The sequence below is a fragment of the Sarcophilus harrisii genome, chromosome 5 (assembly GCF_902635505.1).
Source record: "Sarcophilus harrisii chromosome 5, mSarHar1.11, whole genome shotgun sequence".
NCBI classification, from domain to species: domain Eukaryota; kingdom Metazoa; phylum Chordata; class Mammalia; order Dasyuromorphia; family Dasyuridae; genus Sarcophilus; species Sarcophilus harrisii.
In genome coordinates, this window is record NC_045430.1 from 69120288 (window position 1) to 69140082 (window position 19795).

General features: G+C 35.0%; 1 protein-coding gene across 4 annotated transcripts in view; it reads right to left on the bottom strand.

Moving 5' to 3' along the window:
• The window catches only part of RAB3IP (RAB3A interacting protein), a 57197-nt gene that overhangs the window by 24105 nt on the left and 13297 nt on the right, over positions 1-19795 (bottom strand). The window contains exons 1-3 of one of the 4 annotated variants that reach the window (XM_031940643.1): positions 5078-5160; positions 2525-2794; positions 1863-2121 (exon numbers count right to left, since the gene is read on the bottom strand). In XM_031940643.1, the coding sequence (XP_031796503.1) occupies positions 1863-2121; positions 2525-2794; positions 5078-5088 (540 nt within the window). In that variant the 5' untranslated portion in view covers positions 5089-5160. Of the gene's footprint in view, positions 1-1167; positions 1831-1862; positions 2122-2524; positions 2795-5077; positions 5163-19795 lie in introns of those variants that run through there. The other 3 variants (XM_023504350.2, XM_031940644.1, XM_031940645.1) reach the window with 3 other exon arrangements.

Genomic DNA, 19795 nt, shown 5'->3' on the forward strand with positions numbered 1-19795 from the left:
TTTTTGTCTCCACTTTCTAGATCAAAGAGAATAATATACAATTCAGGAAGATAGAACAAAAACAGAGAGTTGACCATGGATTTATCATTAACAGGGTACATTAAACAAATCTTTTTTTTCTTTTTCTTAACATGGATAGAACAAGAATACGGATAATATACCTGTAACTCAGCAAAGCACTTGACAAGTACTCTAATAATACCTTTGTAGACAAGATAAAGACATTGGGCTAGCTGATGTTACAGTTAATTGGAATCCTAACTGTTATTATCATAACAGATAATAAATCTGGTGATTAATAAATGGATTCATGTCAAGTTGGAAAGAGTGAACTACTTGACTGCAATCAAGATGATAAAAAGGTGAGGATGGGAGCTAATTATCAGTTTTGATTATAAAAGTAGGATCCAAAAACATTTTGATACCTTATAATGATGGGCGAGATCTAAAGAGATGAATTGTAATTAGGACAAATGTAAATTAATTGCTACTGCTGAATTTTAAAAAATCAACTACATAAGAAAAAGATAAAAGAATTACTAAGAGACAACAGTTCATGTGAAAATGACCTGGGAAATTTAGTAGAGTATAAACTCAGTAGTAATCCACAACGTTGTACAATATGCCAAAAAAAGCTAAGATGATCTCTTCCCATATAAAAAAAAAAGAATATGCAGAATCAGGAATATAAAAGTGCAATTGAATTCTGCTCTGACCAGATATATCTGGAATCATGTGCTCTGGACTGAGTCACCTTTTAGGAAGAACACTGAGAAATGTGAATGTGTCCCAAGGAAGTTCATTAAGAGAATGAAAGGTTGAAGGAAAACCCAATAACACTGTGGACAGCCCTGGCATAGAGGCAGGAAGACCAAGATTCCTGCTTGACACTTTGGTTATGTGATCAGAGGCAAGACAGTTAACCTTATAGATTCAATTTCCTTGTTTGCAAATTGGGATGATAATTTTTTTTCTTAAATTTTATTTGAAATAATAATTCTTACAACATTGTTGTGAGACTCAAATATGTGAAACAAAACTTTAGCAAGTATTAACATAAATGTTATTATTAAAAATTAGTATGCTAGTCAAAAAACAGGACATAGACTAGGCATGCTTTTATTTTTCAATTAAATAATAGGATGGATTAAATTACTTCTGAAGTACCTTTCAACTCCAGGAGACTGTATGATCCTCTATTTTTAAAAAATGTTTCCTTCATCCCTGTATTTAAGAAATCAATTTATATAAAACTATTGATAAAGATTACAAATTCTATGGACAAGGTAATTATTTTATTAGATATACTAGGATTCAATATTCATGATTAATAATCTCATCATTATATCATGCCCAAATGAAGTGGGTAGATGGACCTAAAGATTTAACTTGAGATAAAGGACCTATGATTTAACATGAGACCTTTTTTTTTCTGACAAAGTCTGAAACCTATCCATAACTGACAGCTTTAGAGCAGTCCAAGGTTCAGAGAGCTTCAGTGACTTCTTTTCTTAAATCATAGAATTCATTAGAAGCAAAGTCAGGAACAGACTTCAGAAGTCTGGACTCTCAGTCCAAATCTAAGAAATTAAGACTAAAAAATTCCTACAGAATTCCTCTGATCAATTAAGACCAAACCACATAAATATTTATTCAATCAATCAAGTGCAAGTAATCTTTCTGTAACATCTAGGTCTGACAGCTCAAGCTAGTTTGAGGTGCTCCCAAACACTGCCCACAAAGTACAATAATGGATAAAGATAAGACTTCTCTTTGTGAATGATCTACCACATTGTCCCCCACTCATCAATATGAATTAACTGAGAATGTATCTAAGAAAAAAGGATAGATTTTTTCCTTACCCTCTGAGCTTTTGCAAGTTCTTCTTTTAATCTTTCATAACCCTTTTCCCTTACTTCTAGAACAGATGGACTCCGTAAACGAGACAGACTGTCAGTACTCAATCCAAAAAAGTCATCATTGCCATCAGAAATCTCTGTTATTGTGGCATCCTGTAAAAATTCTCTCTCAGCACTGTTGCTATCCTTTCTGGATGACAGTTTAGTTACACCAGCTGTGACTCCAGAGGCAGAACAAGGTACTAAATCTGCAATATGGATGCTATAAAGGAAAAATTACAATTTAATACACAAAAATAACGTCCTCTTATTTTAAGCATATAAAATACAATAACACTAGAATTTGGCTAATGTATTTGTATATAATTTATGTAAATTACATAAATAATTCTCTATTCTTATGTTAGAAATATCAAACTCATATATTATAAAATTTGCTACAAAACCAGATTAAAATGTAATGGGAAATGTTTAACTATATATTAAAAAAAAAACACAGTATAACACAAATGTAATTTGTGATTTTCTGAGTCAATATGTGGCTGGATTTTCTATTTTAAGTTTGACACAATTGCTTTAGATAATGCAAATCTAAAATGTAATATCTCAAGATTGTCCTCATATTTTATAAAAGTTCAAATACAAGTGTATTTTTATTCACTTACCTAATGCCTGATATTTCTCCACAATTTAAATGTCTGGGAGATGAATAAACAGGTTGTGTAGGAAGGTCAGAAACATTTAATGTGTTGGGCTGAACAGGTGTTGCACAGAGAGGATATGGTCGGTAGATAACACTTGGTGAGGTAGTTTGTTCCTGAGTTGCTGGCTCACATACACTAAGAAGATCTGGTGAAGTAGGGGAAGCTAGGTTTACTTCATGGAAACCTTCCAAGGGATCATTAGCCATAGTAAACACCTCATTATATAACACCCTGAAAAAAAAAAAAAAAAAGAACCAGGGAGTTAGATTAAGATAAATATACACATTTCTACTTGGATAAAATTATAAAGATCAAACAGAAGAATAGATAATGTATTTTATTTAATTACAAAGAATGGAAAAAAGGCAAGATTTGTTTTTATGAAGCAATAACCTGAAAAAATGGCAATACATATTATTAAAGAGACTACAAGTAAATTAATGAAGTAAATACAAAGATAAAAGGTGGAATACTATTTCTTGCTGTGCTATTATACATGACCTTGGCCACATCAATGAAACAATCGTGCAACTCTTTCTCCATCTGAAAATAAAAACACTGCCCAAAACCAAATTTTTAAAAACTTCCTGAGAACTAAAGAGTGTATCCAAGTTTTTCATGCAAAGATCCAAAATAAAAATAATGGTACAACTATTCCACAAATTTAAGATTGTTGCTTCTAAGGGATGTGGTAGAACAATGTGTTTTTTACATTTAGGTAAATCAAACATTCCTCATACCTACAGATGCAATAAACATTAACAGCAGAAAAAGAAGAGGAGCCAAAATCAGAAAAGGACAGACAGGAGAATTTTCCAAGTAAGTCGTTCCAGCATCTCAAAAAAATCAAATTTAATAATAACTGCTAAAAGAAAAAACTTTTTTTCAACAATGAAAAACAGATTAGTTCATTAATTCATTTTGGATTAAATGTAGTATTTTTTAACAATTTATAGCAGTCCAAAATACAAAGTGTAGAAAAACCACCCTTAATCCTTGTTTAGATGACACTCTTATTTTGTGCACCTGGTTTCATTTTTAAATAGCCTTATGTATCCCTAATATAGAAAGTCACAAAATTCGCAAAAACTAAGAACAGAGATGCTTGATCAATGTGTTATTTTTTTACTTTCATTCCACAAACAATAAATTCTTGTTTACCATGAAATCCAACCATCATTTTCTTAGTTCTTAACAATGATAACATGAGCCTGTGACATGAGCATTCAACAACTCAGGAATCAGGTAGGATTAGACCCTACCAGAACGTGACCCCTGTGTGACCTCAGACATGCCATTTTATCTCCTGAGTGTTTGTTTCCTCACTGGAAAAACAAGGAGGACAAAGCTTCCGAGGTCCCTTCCAGCCCGTCACCACAAGCTTTAGTATCAGATGTATTTTATTAGGACACCACAGGATATCAGAGTTGCAATGGCTCCTAGAACAGTCCAATCCTCTCATTTTACAAGTTTTATAAATAAAGTTAAAAGGAAGTCATGTAAGGATACAGAAGGGCAAAACTATGCCCACTTCAGTCTACTAACTTGTACTCTAATGTACTTTCCACAATACCACATTCGTCCCATTTATTTTCTCAAAATAAGGAAAGTTCTAGAATAGGGAGTTAAGAGAAAATGTACATAACCATGTGAAAGGATTGTTTCAGGGGGAAGTTATGGAGCTATGAGCAAAGAGGATAGTTTCTCATACTGGGTGCTAGTTCCATGAGGGGAAAGAAAAGAAGGGAATCTCAAAGGCCACAATTCACAATTTTTATTGAGATTTCCCTCAGAAATATTCTCCTCAAGCAGTTTTCATCTGATCATCTCAGATGAAGAGGAATTCTCTGCCTCCTGAGACAGCCCATTTCATATTAGGAAAAGTTTCCTAATCTAGCCCATGTTAGCTTCTCTGCATCTTCCATCCACTGCTCAAACATCTGTGGTCAATCAGAACAAGTCTTTCCCAAGGCAGCCCTTCAAACAACTGAAAATGGCTACGATGGCCAATATATATCTCCATTTTTCAAGCCTTGCTAGAGCACACCTACAGGACCCCTTAATAGGAGTTATCATTTCACTAAAAGTTCTGATACTCCTTAAGACTTTCAGAGGGTGGCTCCAAAGACTGCGGAAGGACCTACTAGGATAAATTATGGGCAAGACTCCCTGATTTCTCCTAATGCCAACTAATACATTAAGAGTAGTCAATGACAGAAGTGTCAAATTTGCCTCGTTGGAAATCAGATTCAAAGTAACTGGAAAATGTTTAATAAAATAAATAAAAATACAATACGAGGCAGATAATGTTAATTTGTGGCTTTCTAAGTCAATATACACCATTGATCTAAAGTTCCCAAATCTAATCAAAGAATTAGGGTTATGGGTCATGGGAGTTTTGGCTATGGCTGTCCAATATATAATAATACTTTAACATTTACTTATTTATCAGGAGGCTTGAGTACCACCTGTTTCAAATTAGTGTCCTAATTGATCCTTTTAGGAAAGACTTACTGGAGTTCCATCAGACCATTCCCATGACCCGCCAGATAATGGATTTCTTTTATTAAATCCAATCCAGAACTGCTTTCTTCTTCCCTGGAAAGGGAAACAAAATAAAAACTCCATGGTTTTCTCACTTTCCTTAAAATGTTATGAAAAAGAATCAAATGATTTATTTTGAAACTGTAACTACAAAATGTCCTGTCGGTTCGCGCACTATGAGCATTATCAATGATCAATCCAAATTGATCACCATTTATTGAGCATATTCTATATGTACAGTCCTATTTTGTGACCTGATTATTGGGGGGGGGGGGGGGGGGGAAAGGTAATTTTAGCTTTCACATAATGAACCTTGAAATGATTATATGCTACCCAAACATATAGAGTCCTCACTTGGAATGGTTTATTCTTACAAGGTCAGTTAACCAGTGTCAAACCAAAAGTTGAGGGGATCATCCTTGGTTAAAGGAAGTCCACAAAGAGTTATTTGAAAGTACAGCATGTTAGTAAGCCAGACATTTGTAACTGAAAGATAATGAAGGTACTATATTATTGAACCAGTTAAGTTTTGTTCAGCTAAAGCTCTCAGGTTTTTTAGTATATTTTCCCACTCACTATTTGTGTTGTTAGTTTTTGTTCCAAAAGTTTACTACAAAATTATCTTTCCTGAATTTGTGACCAAAGAAGAACTAGAGATCATTATTGATCACAAAATAGAAATTTTTGATTATATCAAATAAAAAAGCTTTTGTACAAACAAAACTAATGCAGACAAGAGTGGAAGGGAAGCAATAAACTGGGAAAACATTTTTACAGTAAAAGGTTCTGATAAAAGCCTCATTTCCAAAAATATATAAAGAATTGACTCTATAAGAAATCAAGCCATTCTCCAATTGATAAATGGTCAAAGGATATGAACAGACAATTTTCGGATGAAGAAATAGAAACTATTTCTAGTCATGTGAAAAGATGCTCCAAATCATTATTAATCAGAGAAATATAAATTAAGACAACTCTGTGATACCAATACACACCTCTCAGATTGGCTAGGATGACACGAAAAGATAATGCTGAAATGTTAGAGGGGATATGGGAAAACTGATACATCAGTGGGACAATGATACATTGCTGATGGAATTGTGAATGCATCCAATCATTCTGGAGAGCAATTTGGAAAAGTTATCAAACTGTACATACCCTTTGATCCAGCAGTGTTACTACTGGGCTTATAGCTCAGAGATTTTAAAGAAAGTAAAGGGACCTGTATGTGCAAGAATGTTTGTGGCAGCCCTCTTTATGGTGGCCAGAAACTGGAAACTGAATGGATGCCCATCAATTGGAGAATGAATAAGTTGTGGTATATGAATGTTATGGAATATTATTGTTCTGTAAGAAATGACCAGCAGGATGATTTCAGAAAGGCCTGGAGAGACTTACATGAACTGATGTTTAGTGAAATGAGCAGGACTAAGAGATCATTATATACTTCAACAACAATTTGCACAATAATAATACTGTAAAGATATTCAACTCTGAAATGCATAGCAATTCTGATCAACACAATGACCAATTGCAATTTCAGACGACTCATGATGAAACATGCTATCCACTTCTAGAGAGAAAGGCAATGAATTCAGATAATATACTGAAGCTTATTTTCTTCTCTTCATTTTTCTTTATTTTTTTATTGGGCATACCTAAAACAGAAATTTATTTTATATAATTATTCATATTTGTGATGGTTTTTGTTTTTCTTGCCTCATCAATGAGGGGAGAAAAATATGATGCAGAACTGAAAATAAAACTTAATTTAAAAAGAAAGTGACATGCCCTCATGGCTCCCAAGCTAGCCTGAGCTGGTATAAATCCAACTCTTCCTAACTCCAAAATCCCATCTCTAACCACCTTTCACTATTATAATCCTTGGGGAAGATTTTTTTCCCCTCAATTCCTTTTACTGGCTCTTTCTTTATTAACAATAAACATGTCCAAAGTTCTTAAAATAATCTGAAATACAAATGCTCAGAATGCTTTGCCACAAATTGGATACAAATAGTCCCTACGAGCATTTGGGGTTGATGCTCTAACTCTGCACAGCTCTAAGCTAATTCAATTTTACTTTTCTCATAGAGCACAGCACCTTCTCTGATGTGGACATGCCATGCCGGGTAGTCTTGTGCCAGTTCACCTAAGAGACTTAAAGAGTGTCTTGTATTGGTTTTTTCTGACCACCTTATGAGCTCTTGCCCTGTGTGAGTTCTCCAACTGAAATAGGGAACCAACAGATTAAGGAAGACAAGAAGACATTAAATTGACCTGGCATGGTTTACTATTTAGAATCCAGTTGGCTGTTTTTCTAATTGCATTCCTTTTTCTCTGCTATTGTTAAGAGATAGTCTATAATTACTAAAATCATCTTTTAAAAGAATGTATCATCCTAATCCATTGGGACTTTTTTTTTCCTCAGCTCCATCTTCCTGTTTCTCTGCCTTTGCCCTGACATACCTGAAACACACTTTCTCTAAAAGCTTCAGAGAATGTCCCTCTCTTTAAGCTATAGTTCTTAGGCACCACCTTCTAAATGAACCTTTTCTAATAATTCCTCACTACCTTCACCTCCAGCATTAGCTATAGCAGTAAAAACAAGAAAAATAAATTTAAAAATAAAATTTAAATTTAAAAAAATTTATAAATAAATTAAAAATTAAAAACAGGTTTTTCTGAAAGCACAATGCTTTTTTGAGATATTTTATTTTTATTTTTTTAAATTTAATTATAGATTTTTCTTTTCTTTTTTTTTTAATAGCTTTTTATATACAAAACACATACATGGGTAATTTTTCAACATTGACCCTTGCAAAACCTTCTGTTCCAACTTTTCCCCTCCTTCCCCCTACCCCCTCCCCTAGATGGCAGGTAGTCCCATACATGTTAAATATGTTAAGATATATAGCACAATGGTTTAAAGAATCCTATAAAGTCACTTGAAATTCACTCAAGTAATTAATATCTTCAACAATATAGAAAGATAAAAATTAAACCTGCCAAAAAAAATCAACCTTACAAAATGGAAAACACATGAGTCCAGCTATCAAGACTCACAAGAATTACTTAAAAACAACTACAAAATAATTTTCACAAAATAAAGACATAGAGATTCACAGATAAGACATATTAGTATAACACACATGATAATAAACTAATTTATAGATTTAGTGCCATACCAATCCAAGTATTCAAAGAGTGACTTAAGAATAGGAAAAAAAATTTCATTTGAATTTTCATCACAGGCATTCAACAATCTGAAGGAACAAGAGGCTAAGGGAAGGACTGGGGCTTGATAATGCCAGTAGTATTTTGTAATTGTACTACAAAACAGTAATTATCAAAACTATTTGGTACTACTTAAAAAATAGAATGTTGATCAATAAAACAAATTAGGTAAACCAAATCCAGAAGCAATTGAGATAGCAGCATAGTTCAATATCTGGGTAAGAATTAATTCTTCAACAAAGACTCCTAGGAAAATTGGAAAGCAGGTGGACCAAAATTAGGTTCAGATCAGTATTTCACAAGATATACCACAATATGCCCCAAATGGATAGACATATGAAGAGTTGAGGAGGAGGGAAGGGAAATCATACATGGTGTAGTGATAATGACACTAAAAAGTTAAATGGGAAAAAAAATTATAAGGGAACACAGATAACTAGGCAAGTATTGGAGCTATATTAATTCAAAATACACTTTTTAAAAAGAACAAGCTGTTCTTCATAGTAAATATTCATATTTTATAGGTAGTCCTTTGTTGAATATGGGAAATATTCTTATTAATTAAGAAAATAAAAATCATAGAATCAAAAATGGCACTAATGAGATTTGGGACGGTGCCTCCATGCTTTCTTTGCAAATGTAGGGAATTATGGGTATCTTAATGGTGAATAAATAAGCAAGAGATTGGCAGTTTACTACTATGTTCACATATTTTAAATTGCCATGCTGTTGTCCTTTGTTTTTGAATTAGACCAAAATGGCATCACTATGTTAGAATTGAGTTACAGTGTGTCTTACTATGGCTAATCAGACCAATAAGAGCTTGGAATGCTCTGCTACAAGTTGGATACAAATAGTCCATATGAACATTTGGGGTGGCTTCTTTAATTTTGCATATTTCAACATTTCCTTTGGGTTAATTCAATTCTATTTTGCTCATAAAGCATAGCATTTTTTTTTGATGAGGGCACACCAAGCTGAGCAATCCTGTGCCAGTGTCTCCCACTGGAGATACAAAAATTCTTAAGAAATACCTTGAGAGTGTTCTCTTATCACTTTTTCTGATCACTTTGTGAGTGCTTGCCCTGTATGAATTCTCCATAAAATAATTTTTTTGGCAAGTATACGTTTCACATTCAAACAATGTAACCAGCCTAATAGAGTTGTGTTCTCTGTAGTAGTTGGAATGCTTGGCAGTTTTAGTTTTGAGAAAGGACCTCAATGTCTGGTATCTTACTCTGCTGGGTGATCTAAGACAATTCAAATTAAAGCAATTCAGTTTCCTGCCATGATGTTGGTATTTATCAGGTTTCACAAGCATCCAATAAGGCCAGAACAATGGTTCCGTAGACCTTCAGTTTGGTAATTACTATCTCTCCTCTACCACACTTTCCTTTAGAGCCTCCCAAACACTGAATAGCTCTGGCAATGCATGTGTCAATCTCATTATCAATGTAGACATTCCTGGAAAGAATATTATCCCTGATGATTCCACATGTGGATGATGTGGTGCTGCCTGATGAAAGACCTGTTTTCTTGGTAGTGTTAGGCCAAAATTAGTGCAAGCAGCAGAGAATTTGACCCATACTTTGTTGCACTTCTGCTTCAGAGCTGCATTGAATGCACAATCATCTGCAAACAAAAAAATCATGCACCAACACTCTCTCCACTTTGGTTCTGACTTGTAACCTTTTCAAGTTGAAGAATTTACCATCAGTGCTGTAGCTGATTCCATGCTTTTCCTCATTGAAGGCATTTGACAACATGGCTGAAAAAAATCATGCTAAAAAGCATGGGAGCAAGCACAGTCTTGTTTCATCCCACTGGTGACTGGGAAAGCTCAAGAGCACTGCCCATTGTCCAGAACCCAGGCAAGCATGCCATCATGAAATTGACGTATTATGCTGAAAAACTTCAATGGACAAAGTAATTTTGACATAATTTTCCATAAGTCCTTATGACTGACAATACCAAAGGCCTTGATCAGATCTATAAATGTTGTATACAGACCTCTTTCCTGCTCTTGGAATGTTTCCTGGAGCTGTTAGGCAGTAACAGCCCTTCTCTGAAACCACACTGCCTCTCAGATAAATGACCATTTCTAGGAATAGAGTCAGCCTATTAAGGAGGATTCTGGCAAAAATCTTTCCAGCAATGACTAAGAAAAAGACCCCTGCCCTTTGATTGTCATAGGACAATCTATTCCCCTTACCTTGATAAAGATGGACAATGCAGGTATCCTTGAACTCCTGGAGCATAACTTCTTGCCATACAATCTGGAAAAATTCAGTCAGCTTTTATGTTAGCAATGGACACCCCTACCTTGTAAATCTCAGCTGGAATAGAAACAGCATCCAATGTTTTATTACAGCAAAGTAGCCTCATAGCATTCAAAACCTCTTCTTCAGTTGGAACTTCAGCTAGGAAGGGATTGATTTCAACTTGAGGCAAATGGTCAACAACTTCAGCACTGATTGATGATGGTCTCTTGAGAACACCATGGAAATGTTCAACCCTCTCTCCAGGACCATGTCCTTATCACCAATAAGTGTAGCACCATCAATCTTTGGCCCATAAATAGCCTTCCATGCACACATCATAAAAACACTTTAGATTGTTACTATCAGCATAAAATTGAATTTCATCTGCCTTTTTACTGTGCCAAGAATTCTGCATCTAAGTTTTGATTATACTTTACATTTGATGGAATTGAATGTTACCTTCTTAGAGATGAACTATCCTGCTGGTACAGGCTGTGTGGAGTTCTCATTTTTCAGTTAGTAGCTTCTGAATTTCTCCATCATTTTCATCAAAAGAGTCTTGATATTTGCAAGTGTTCTGACCCTGATGAGCAAATACAGTGCTGTACAACAAATCTCTGAAAGTTGCCCACTCTTTTTCTGCTCCATTGTTGCCAACTGTGTATTGGCTCAACTTACTCTCCAAGTTGGCAACAGTTTCCTCTCATATTGTGTTGGTCACTTTCACATCCTGTCTCTTCTTCTTACAATCACATAGTTTTTTAAGTGCCAATATTTGCTGCAAGGTTGCACCCCCAAAAAAATTTATTGCCTTTAGGTAAACAAAATACAGTGTTGGTGATGAGGTCATGAGCTGTACAAGTCAACAGTAAAAGACCACTACTGTTGCTGTTTCTGACTCCATTACTTCCAAGGACTCCCTGTCCTATCTGGTAGTAGTCTGAGCCTATTCTAGCATTAAAGTCACCCAGAATTATAAGCTTGTCCTTTCTTGGGAGGGGAGGGGCACACTGATGATAAGGGTCTTCAGATCTTCATAAAAATTTTCTTTGACTTCATCAGGATTCATCATGGTGGAAACATAAGTACAGAAGATGGTTACATGACATTTTCCTGCAAGTGGCAATTGCATTATCACAATCCTGTCATTAACTCATTGGAAGGCAAGTGAGCTTGTTTACTAGATTAGTTTTGATTGTACAAGCTACATAAACTTCACGGTGCTCTGCCCTAGCCTCAACATGACTTCCCAAGGTCTCAGTTTTATTCACCTCCCATATTTAGTTTCTTCTTTAGAGACTATAAAGCATACTTACTACACAAGAAAATGCACTGAACAATATGCATTTTTACAATAAGTAATTCTTCTCTTGATCCCTAAATGTAAAAATTTCCTTCTATTTCTTTAACTGAAGAGTATGTTTACCACTAAACCCTATTTCAGAAAGTCACCTTATTTTAGAGTTGGATCCCCTAGTCCACCCAATACTCTTATGAAAACAAGGGGGTGACTATGATGAGAGTAATTCACACCCCAGATACATGACTTTGAACAAGACATTTGGTGTTTTTGCCTATCACATTACATTCCTCCTCTGCAAATTAAGGCAAAGACCAGCTTGAATTTTATGATTCTATAAACAGAACCAAGCCTCCCAAACTCACATCATAGTATAATTCCCACTAGATCACACTTCCAAGTGATGGTATTTGATACCACCAATGGATAAATTTCACGCATAGTAAAAATTAAAGAAAGAAAATGGTCAATAAATTCCTGAGTAATCAAAACTATTTTGACACAGATGTATTTTTCTAAATTAGAAATACCACAGAAACCCAAAAAGCCAATTAACTGAATTATTTTAGGAAAAAAAAATTTCCTTCTTTAAAAATCAAAAAGCCTTGGATTAGGGACATGAATTAAAGAAAATTCAGGAACTCTATATAAGAAAGATAACGTTAAGACTGGTAAATAGCACTGAATGTGGAATCCAGAGGAACTAGATTCAGATAGATGCTAGCCCTAATGTTTATTTCCTGTGTGACTTTTGTTAAACTCCATAATAGCCTTCATTTCATCATCTGTAAAACTGAGAGGACTGAACTAGATGACTACTGAGAATCCTTTGAGAGTGATAATCCTATAAACTTTTCTTTTTTCCTCCTTATGAACTTTTCTTACAAAAAGTACACTTATTTAGTGGACTCTCATAACACATTTTATTCACAATCTAAAAAGTCTTCAGTTTTGGAATAGTATATATTATGCATATATATTATGCAATTATTTTGATAATTTTATTATAAATTTTCCAGAGTAACTTTGTAGCCATATCTGATATTAAAATAATTTTCTAATAATCAAAAGTTAATTAAGCTATAAAATGAAAGGAAAATGATCCACTTCAAAGCAACAGATCATGAGATCATGAGATCATTTTATAGTAAAAAGAACAACAACTTGGAAGTGAGAACTGGGTTCTACTCTTTGCTCCACCATTACAACTCTGTGATTTTGGTAAACCCCGTCTCCCTCTATGAGCCTGCCTTTCTCATCCATAATCTTAGAAATTTGGCCAAAATCATCCTTATAGTTACTTCTACCTCTAAAAATCAACTACACCATGAAATATCTAGGGGATTTTTTTTTCATATTATATTAATATAACCAGTATCACAAAACACAATAAATATTTAAAATGCTTTTTAAAAATTTAAACTGATATTTAAGCTAATCCAAATTAAAACAATAAATTAATGCAATACAAATATTTTCTTAGATGTCTAAATTTTTAATTATTATAAATATGAAATTATTTAATCTTTTGATTCAATGTCATCTTAGGAGAATATTGTGTTGTCAGAAAAAATACATATAAAGAATTCTAAGAAATATACTTATATGAACTTATGTAAACAGAACCAAGAAATTATATATACAATAACTACATTATTTGAAAAAATAAGTGAAACTGAAGAGGGGACCCCAGAACTCTGAAAATCCTTGAAGGAGAAAATCTCCTTCAACTCTGCCTCAATAAGGGGACACTACCCCAAGTTTTTTCCTTTAAATGAATTTAAGTTTTGATTGCCTGAGGGGAGGAATGAAGAGGAAACCCCCAAACTGAAAATCCTTAAAGGAAAAAACTTCCTTCGACTCTGCCTCAGTGAGGGGACTCCACCCCAACACAGTTTCATCTCTGTTATCTGGGTGGGGCTGGCTCAGTCCCAAAACCTATTGAATTCAATTCAAATTCTAACCCTAGCCCCCTTAAGCTTGTAGCCAAAACCCCCATTATAAAAGAGACAGACTAAAACCCTCTCTTTGCAGAGGTTCCAAACATGCCAGCTATGCCATGTTTGGCATCCCAAGGAGCCTCCATCCATTGGAATACAGTTTTCCAGTGCCCTTTCTCTTTACTCTCATCTATTTCCTTAACTAGACTAGACTTTAACCTTACTTCCAATTCCCATAATAAACCTTTTTTATCCATTTAGGTTTTCGGGTCTGTAAATTCCTTTATAGGGGACTCTTGCACCACCAGAAGGGAATCCCCAGGACTCCCTGCCCTTAAGCTGCCCTCATTTAGACCTAATGTCTTCCCCACATGAATGAAGATAATGGTTCCAAAACAACTCTCTTATGTCTTACCATCTTCATCCCATTTTTCAAATGAGAAACAGAACATGTGGCCAAGTAACCTAACCAATCTTTCCTTTCTTTTTGTGTTTTCCCCCCAGTTTTTCTATTGATATTCCATCTTCATTTTGCTGCTACCTCACATAAAGTACTTACATGAGAAATGACTAGTAGGATGAATACAGAGAGGGTTGGAGAGACTTACATGAACTGATGCTAAGTGAAATGAGCAGAATCAGGAGATCATTATACACTTCAACAACAATACTATATGAAGATCAATTCTGAAGGAAGTGGCTATCTTCAACAATGAGAGGATCCAAATCAGTTCCAACTGATCAGTAATGAACAGAACCAGCTACACCCAGCCAAAGAACACTAGGAAATTGAGTGTAGACCACACAACATAGCATTTACACTCATTCTGTTATTGTTTGCTTGCATTTTTGTTTTTCTTCCCAGGTTATTTTTACTTTCTTTCTAAATCCACTTTTTCTTGTGTAGCAAGACAACTGTATAAATATGTATACATATACTGTATTTAACATATGCTTTAACATATTTAACATGTATGGAACTACTTGCCATCTAGGGGAGGAGGTGGAGGGAAGTAGGGGAAAAATTGGTACAGAAGTTTTTGCAAGGGTCAATGTTGAAAAATTACCCATGTGTATGTTTTGTCAATAAAAAGCTATAATAAAAAAATAAAATAAAATAAAGTAATTACATGTTTCATGATATCAACTGGTAAAACAATACTTACTTAAAATAAAGATAGTAGTTGCATTGGCCACATTTCTGATACACCGTATATATAAAGTAAAAATCTGTAGGATTTCCAATAAAGATGATGATATGAAAGGCTACAAGTGAGCCTAGCTCTCCTTATAAAGTCTCCATCAAAATATAAAAGAAAAGAAGATAAAACAATGAATAATAAAGCCAAAGGGAAATACCAGTCAAATCTTCCATATGGCATAAGACCATACATACAATATGACCAAAGCCTATAGCCATCTTTCTGCTTAAAATTCTTACTAGACTAAGATGATCTGAAACCAGATTCAGGCATTCAAGCCTGAAGTATCTTAAGTTCTGGCTTGTAAGAGCTGTTTCAGGATATAAGGTCAGCCTCAAGTTGGTGATATTCCAGGATGAGTTTCTAACCAAGAATGGAGTAAGGATCATTCAATATGCATTTATTAAGTGTCTACTATGGGCCAAGTACCAACCTGAGCACTGGGGCTACAAATACTAACCCTACAACAATCCCTACTCTTAAAAAGCTTATTTAACCAAGACAATAAAAGAAAATTAAAATGGGTAATTCTTATTACAGATAACTGAAATACTTTTGTATGAACAAAATCAATCCAGTTAAAATTTGATTATCCCTTCCCAGAAAGTTGACTGGGAATAAAATCCCCGCAGCAAATTTCTCTAAGGGACTGACTGACATCTAAGATATACATAAAATTAGTTTTAAAAATTAAAATAAGAGTCATTCTCCAATATATAGATTTTCAAAAGAAATGAATAGTTTTCAGAAGAGATGCAAGTTAACAACAGCTACATGAAAAATTGGTCCAAATTACTAATAAGATATATATATATATATATTAAAACAATCTGAGGATCTACCTCATACTCAGCACAATAGCAAAGAGGATAAAAAAGGAAAATAATTATTGGAGGGGCTATGGAAACTCAGAAATAGTAATGCACTGCTGGTGAAGCTATGAAGAGATCCAACTACTCTTGAAAGCAATTTGGAAATACACCCAATAATTCATCAAATTGCATATTTGCTGTTGTTGTTTAGTCATGTCCAACTCTTCATGAACTCATGCACCATACTGTGCCTATGCATTTCTTTCTCCAGTGTACCAATTCTTTACAGCAAAGTCAGTACCTAACAACTGGAGAATTGCTAAAAAATTATGGTATATAAATGTAATGAGATAAAATTATGCTTTAAGAAGGAAAGGGGTAGATGTCAAGAAATCTAGGAATACAAATAAGAGCTGTTTCAATTACATGAAGTTGGTGGGGGGGGGGGGATGCAAAAAAAAAAAAAGAGCATTAACGAAATTTTTTTTAATTTACAGAAGCATGCAATATGAAGTACAGAAAAGAGCCATAGGTTTAAATATATTATGAAAAAAAAAAAAAAACAAGATTTGTGGGTCATAACCAAACTTTTTTTTTCTGTCCTTTTTCCATACTTTGTTACTTTCATAATAAAATGTTTCAAAAGAGGATGGGTAAGTTATGAGATGATGAGTTCAGTTTTAGACCTGCTAAGTTTAAGGTACTCATGGGGAAATCAGGTAAAAATGCTGAGCAAACTTTCAGAAAGAAAAGCAGGAGTTTAGGACAGTTTAAGGAAATAGACAATATATGAAAATTATATGCACAGTGGTGAAAAAAGAATCTAGGGAATCCATCAAGATCACCAAAGGTGACAGCATAGAGAGAGAAGAGAGTTTAGTACATATGATCAGGGGACTTCACACTTAGGAAGTAACAAGAGTTAAGAAACATGAACTATCAGACTTGAGAACCAACAGAGTAGAGTGTTACTGAAGACAAAGAAAAAGTATCAAGAAAATTAGGTAAGGGCAGCCAGATACTAGGAAAGTCAAACCTCCACTACCTCCTTAGTAGACCCAGTCTACTAAGCCCAAGAGCCCTGAAGTCCTAGGTACTGTCAAGTAGTCCAACATTCTAAATCTATGCTCTTTTACCACACATCACCATCCACTTCATCAATGTACCTGAAAGACCAAAGAGGATTTCCATCTGAAGCATTCCTTTCAGAATACAAGCTACCACCAAGTCACTCTGTAAAACTAACTTTCAGAGGTTTCAGTGGGAGCCTCCACAGCCAGAGTCTCTTAAACAACTGAAACTGTAGGTCAATTCTTATCTCTATTAAACCGCATATGCCATGTAAATAGACGCTCTTGTTTGCTCTTTCCCACGGCACTTCTGGTGTGCCTACATCTGACAAAGAGGGACCCCCAAAATATACCTCCAATATCAGTATTTTTTCTTTATAGGTCAAAATGCAATTAACTTACCTAGTTTGTCTTTTAAGTTATCATCCTATAAGTCCTTTTAGCAGGTTCCATCTTCATTTTGGAATAAGAAATATTTTCATTAGAACATTAACATATTTCTTTAGAGGGCTGAAACTTTGAAAAGGTGTATTTGAATCAGACAAGTGAGCACTTAAGGCTAATTACCTATTGACATATATATGAGACAATGACTCTATTAGCATATGTTTGGATAAATGGCTCTTCTCACAGTTGATGCTGGCTCAATGTTTGGTGTTAAGATAATTGTAGGCAAGGATTAGAGGGTGGGTTGAGACAGGCCAGAGTCACTTTGCTGCAGGACAGGAAGAGAGGTTGGTGACTTTGGACATAAGAATCCAAGATACATCATTGGTGAGCCTCGTGGCAGTTTGTCGGTGTCCTTCACTTCTCTCCCTAAAGACCAAGGACTTTAATTCATCCTGACTCTGCCTGACCGCGAGGCCCTCCAAGGAACTAGCTCGTACTTCACATTTGGTGCCCAATGTGAACCAAGGACCCTAATTTCACTGAACACAGGAAATAGGTCGAGTATTTTAACAGACAAACAGGGAACTTACTTAGTTAAGAGCTAAACTAGTAATTCTCATTTTCTAGCTGAAAGGGAGCAGATATTAGGAAAAGATTTTTCCCTACCCCGAGGGAGATCTACAGGAAGCATACTCAGACTAATAAAGAGGCAAGGTTTGATTGTAACTTGGGAGCAGATTGGTGGACTCTTGGATACATTAGAATGCCCGTCCCATTGGTTCTTCAAGGAAGAAGAAATAGAGGAAGATAATTGGAAACTAGTAGGAAATCATCTATATGAATATTATAATGATAAAGGTCCTGATTCAATTTCTGAGGAAACATTCTACATATACAACTTAATACAATTGTCCTTAAAGAATCCTGTAAGTTATACAAAAAAGAAAAGTTTTAAGAACGGCAACATAAGGAAGTGTGAGGAAAAAGAGGAAGAGAAAGGAGAGATTAATGGAAATATCACCAGAGGGCATGAGGAATTAAGTGAACTTGAAGGGGTGGTGATTCTCACTCTCACAGTCCAGCTTCAACTCCTTCTACACCCAAGCAGGCTCTTGACCCTCCCCCATTAACTTCACCTTCCTGGGTGGAGGAAGGAGGAGTAGGAGGGGCATGATATCACCAGCACCTCCCCCCCAGCAATCACCCCCTCCTATGACCCTATTACAAAAGGCACTTAAAACCAAAGAGGAAGGGCAGAATACAGCTGATTTGAGAATAGAAATGTATCCTGTGATTGAACAGCTTAACTCTTCAGGTCAAGAAAGTAGAAGATACACTCCTTTTGACCTAGAAATCCTCAAAAGACCTGAAAAAGGCTTGCACTCTTTGTGGGGCTGCATCATCTTATGTTAAAATGTTATTACAGAATTTAGCTGTTATTACAGAATTTGGCTTATGAAGTCTTAACCCCTGGTGGCTGGAAATCTATAGCAAGGACATGCTTAGAACCTGGACAAAACTTGTGGCTTTCTGAATATAGTGAACTCTGTAGGATACAAGCCCAACAAAATAGTCAAAGTGGAGTTAATACTCCAATCACCAACCTGTGGAAGAGGAAGGAATTTATGACCAAAGAAGAACTATACTGATCACAAAATAGAAAATTTTGATTATACCAAACTGAAAAGTTTTTGTACAAACAAAACTAATGCAGACAAGATTAGAAGGGAAGCAATAAACCGGGAAAATATTTTTACAGTCAAAGGTTCTGATAAAGGTCTCATTTCCAAAATATATAGAAAATTGACTCTAATTGACTCTAATTTATAAGAAATCAAGCCATTCTCCAATTGATAGTCAAAAGATATGAACAGACAATTCTCAGATGAAGAAATTGAAACTATTTCTAGCCATATGAAAAGATGCTCCAAGTCATTATTAATCAGAGAAATGCAAATTAAGACAACTGAGATACCACTATACACCTGTCAGACTGGCTAGAATGACAGGGAAAGATAATGCGGAATGTTGGAGGGGATGTGGGAAAATAGGGACACTAATACATTGGTGGTGGAATTGTGAATACATCCAACCATTCTAGAGAGCAATTTGCAACTATGCTCAAAAAGTTATCAAACTGTGCATACCCTTTGATCCAGCAGTATTACTACTGGGCTTATATCCCAAAGAGATCATAAAGAAGGGAAAGGGACCTGTTTGTGCACGAATGTTTGTGGCAGCCCTCTTTATAGTGGCCAGAAACTGGAAATTGGCTGGATGCCCATCAATTGGAGAATGGCTGAATAAATTGTGCTATATGAATATTATTGTTCTGTAAGACATGACCAACAGGATGATTTCAGAAAGGCCTGGAGACTTATATGAATTGATGCTGAGTGAAACGAGCAGGGCCAAGAGATCATTATATACTTCAACAACAATATTATATGATGACCAATTCTGATGGACCTGGCCATCC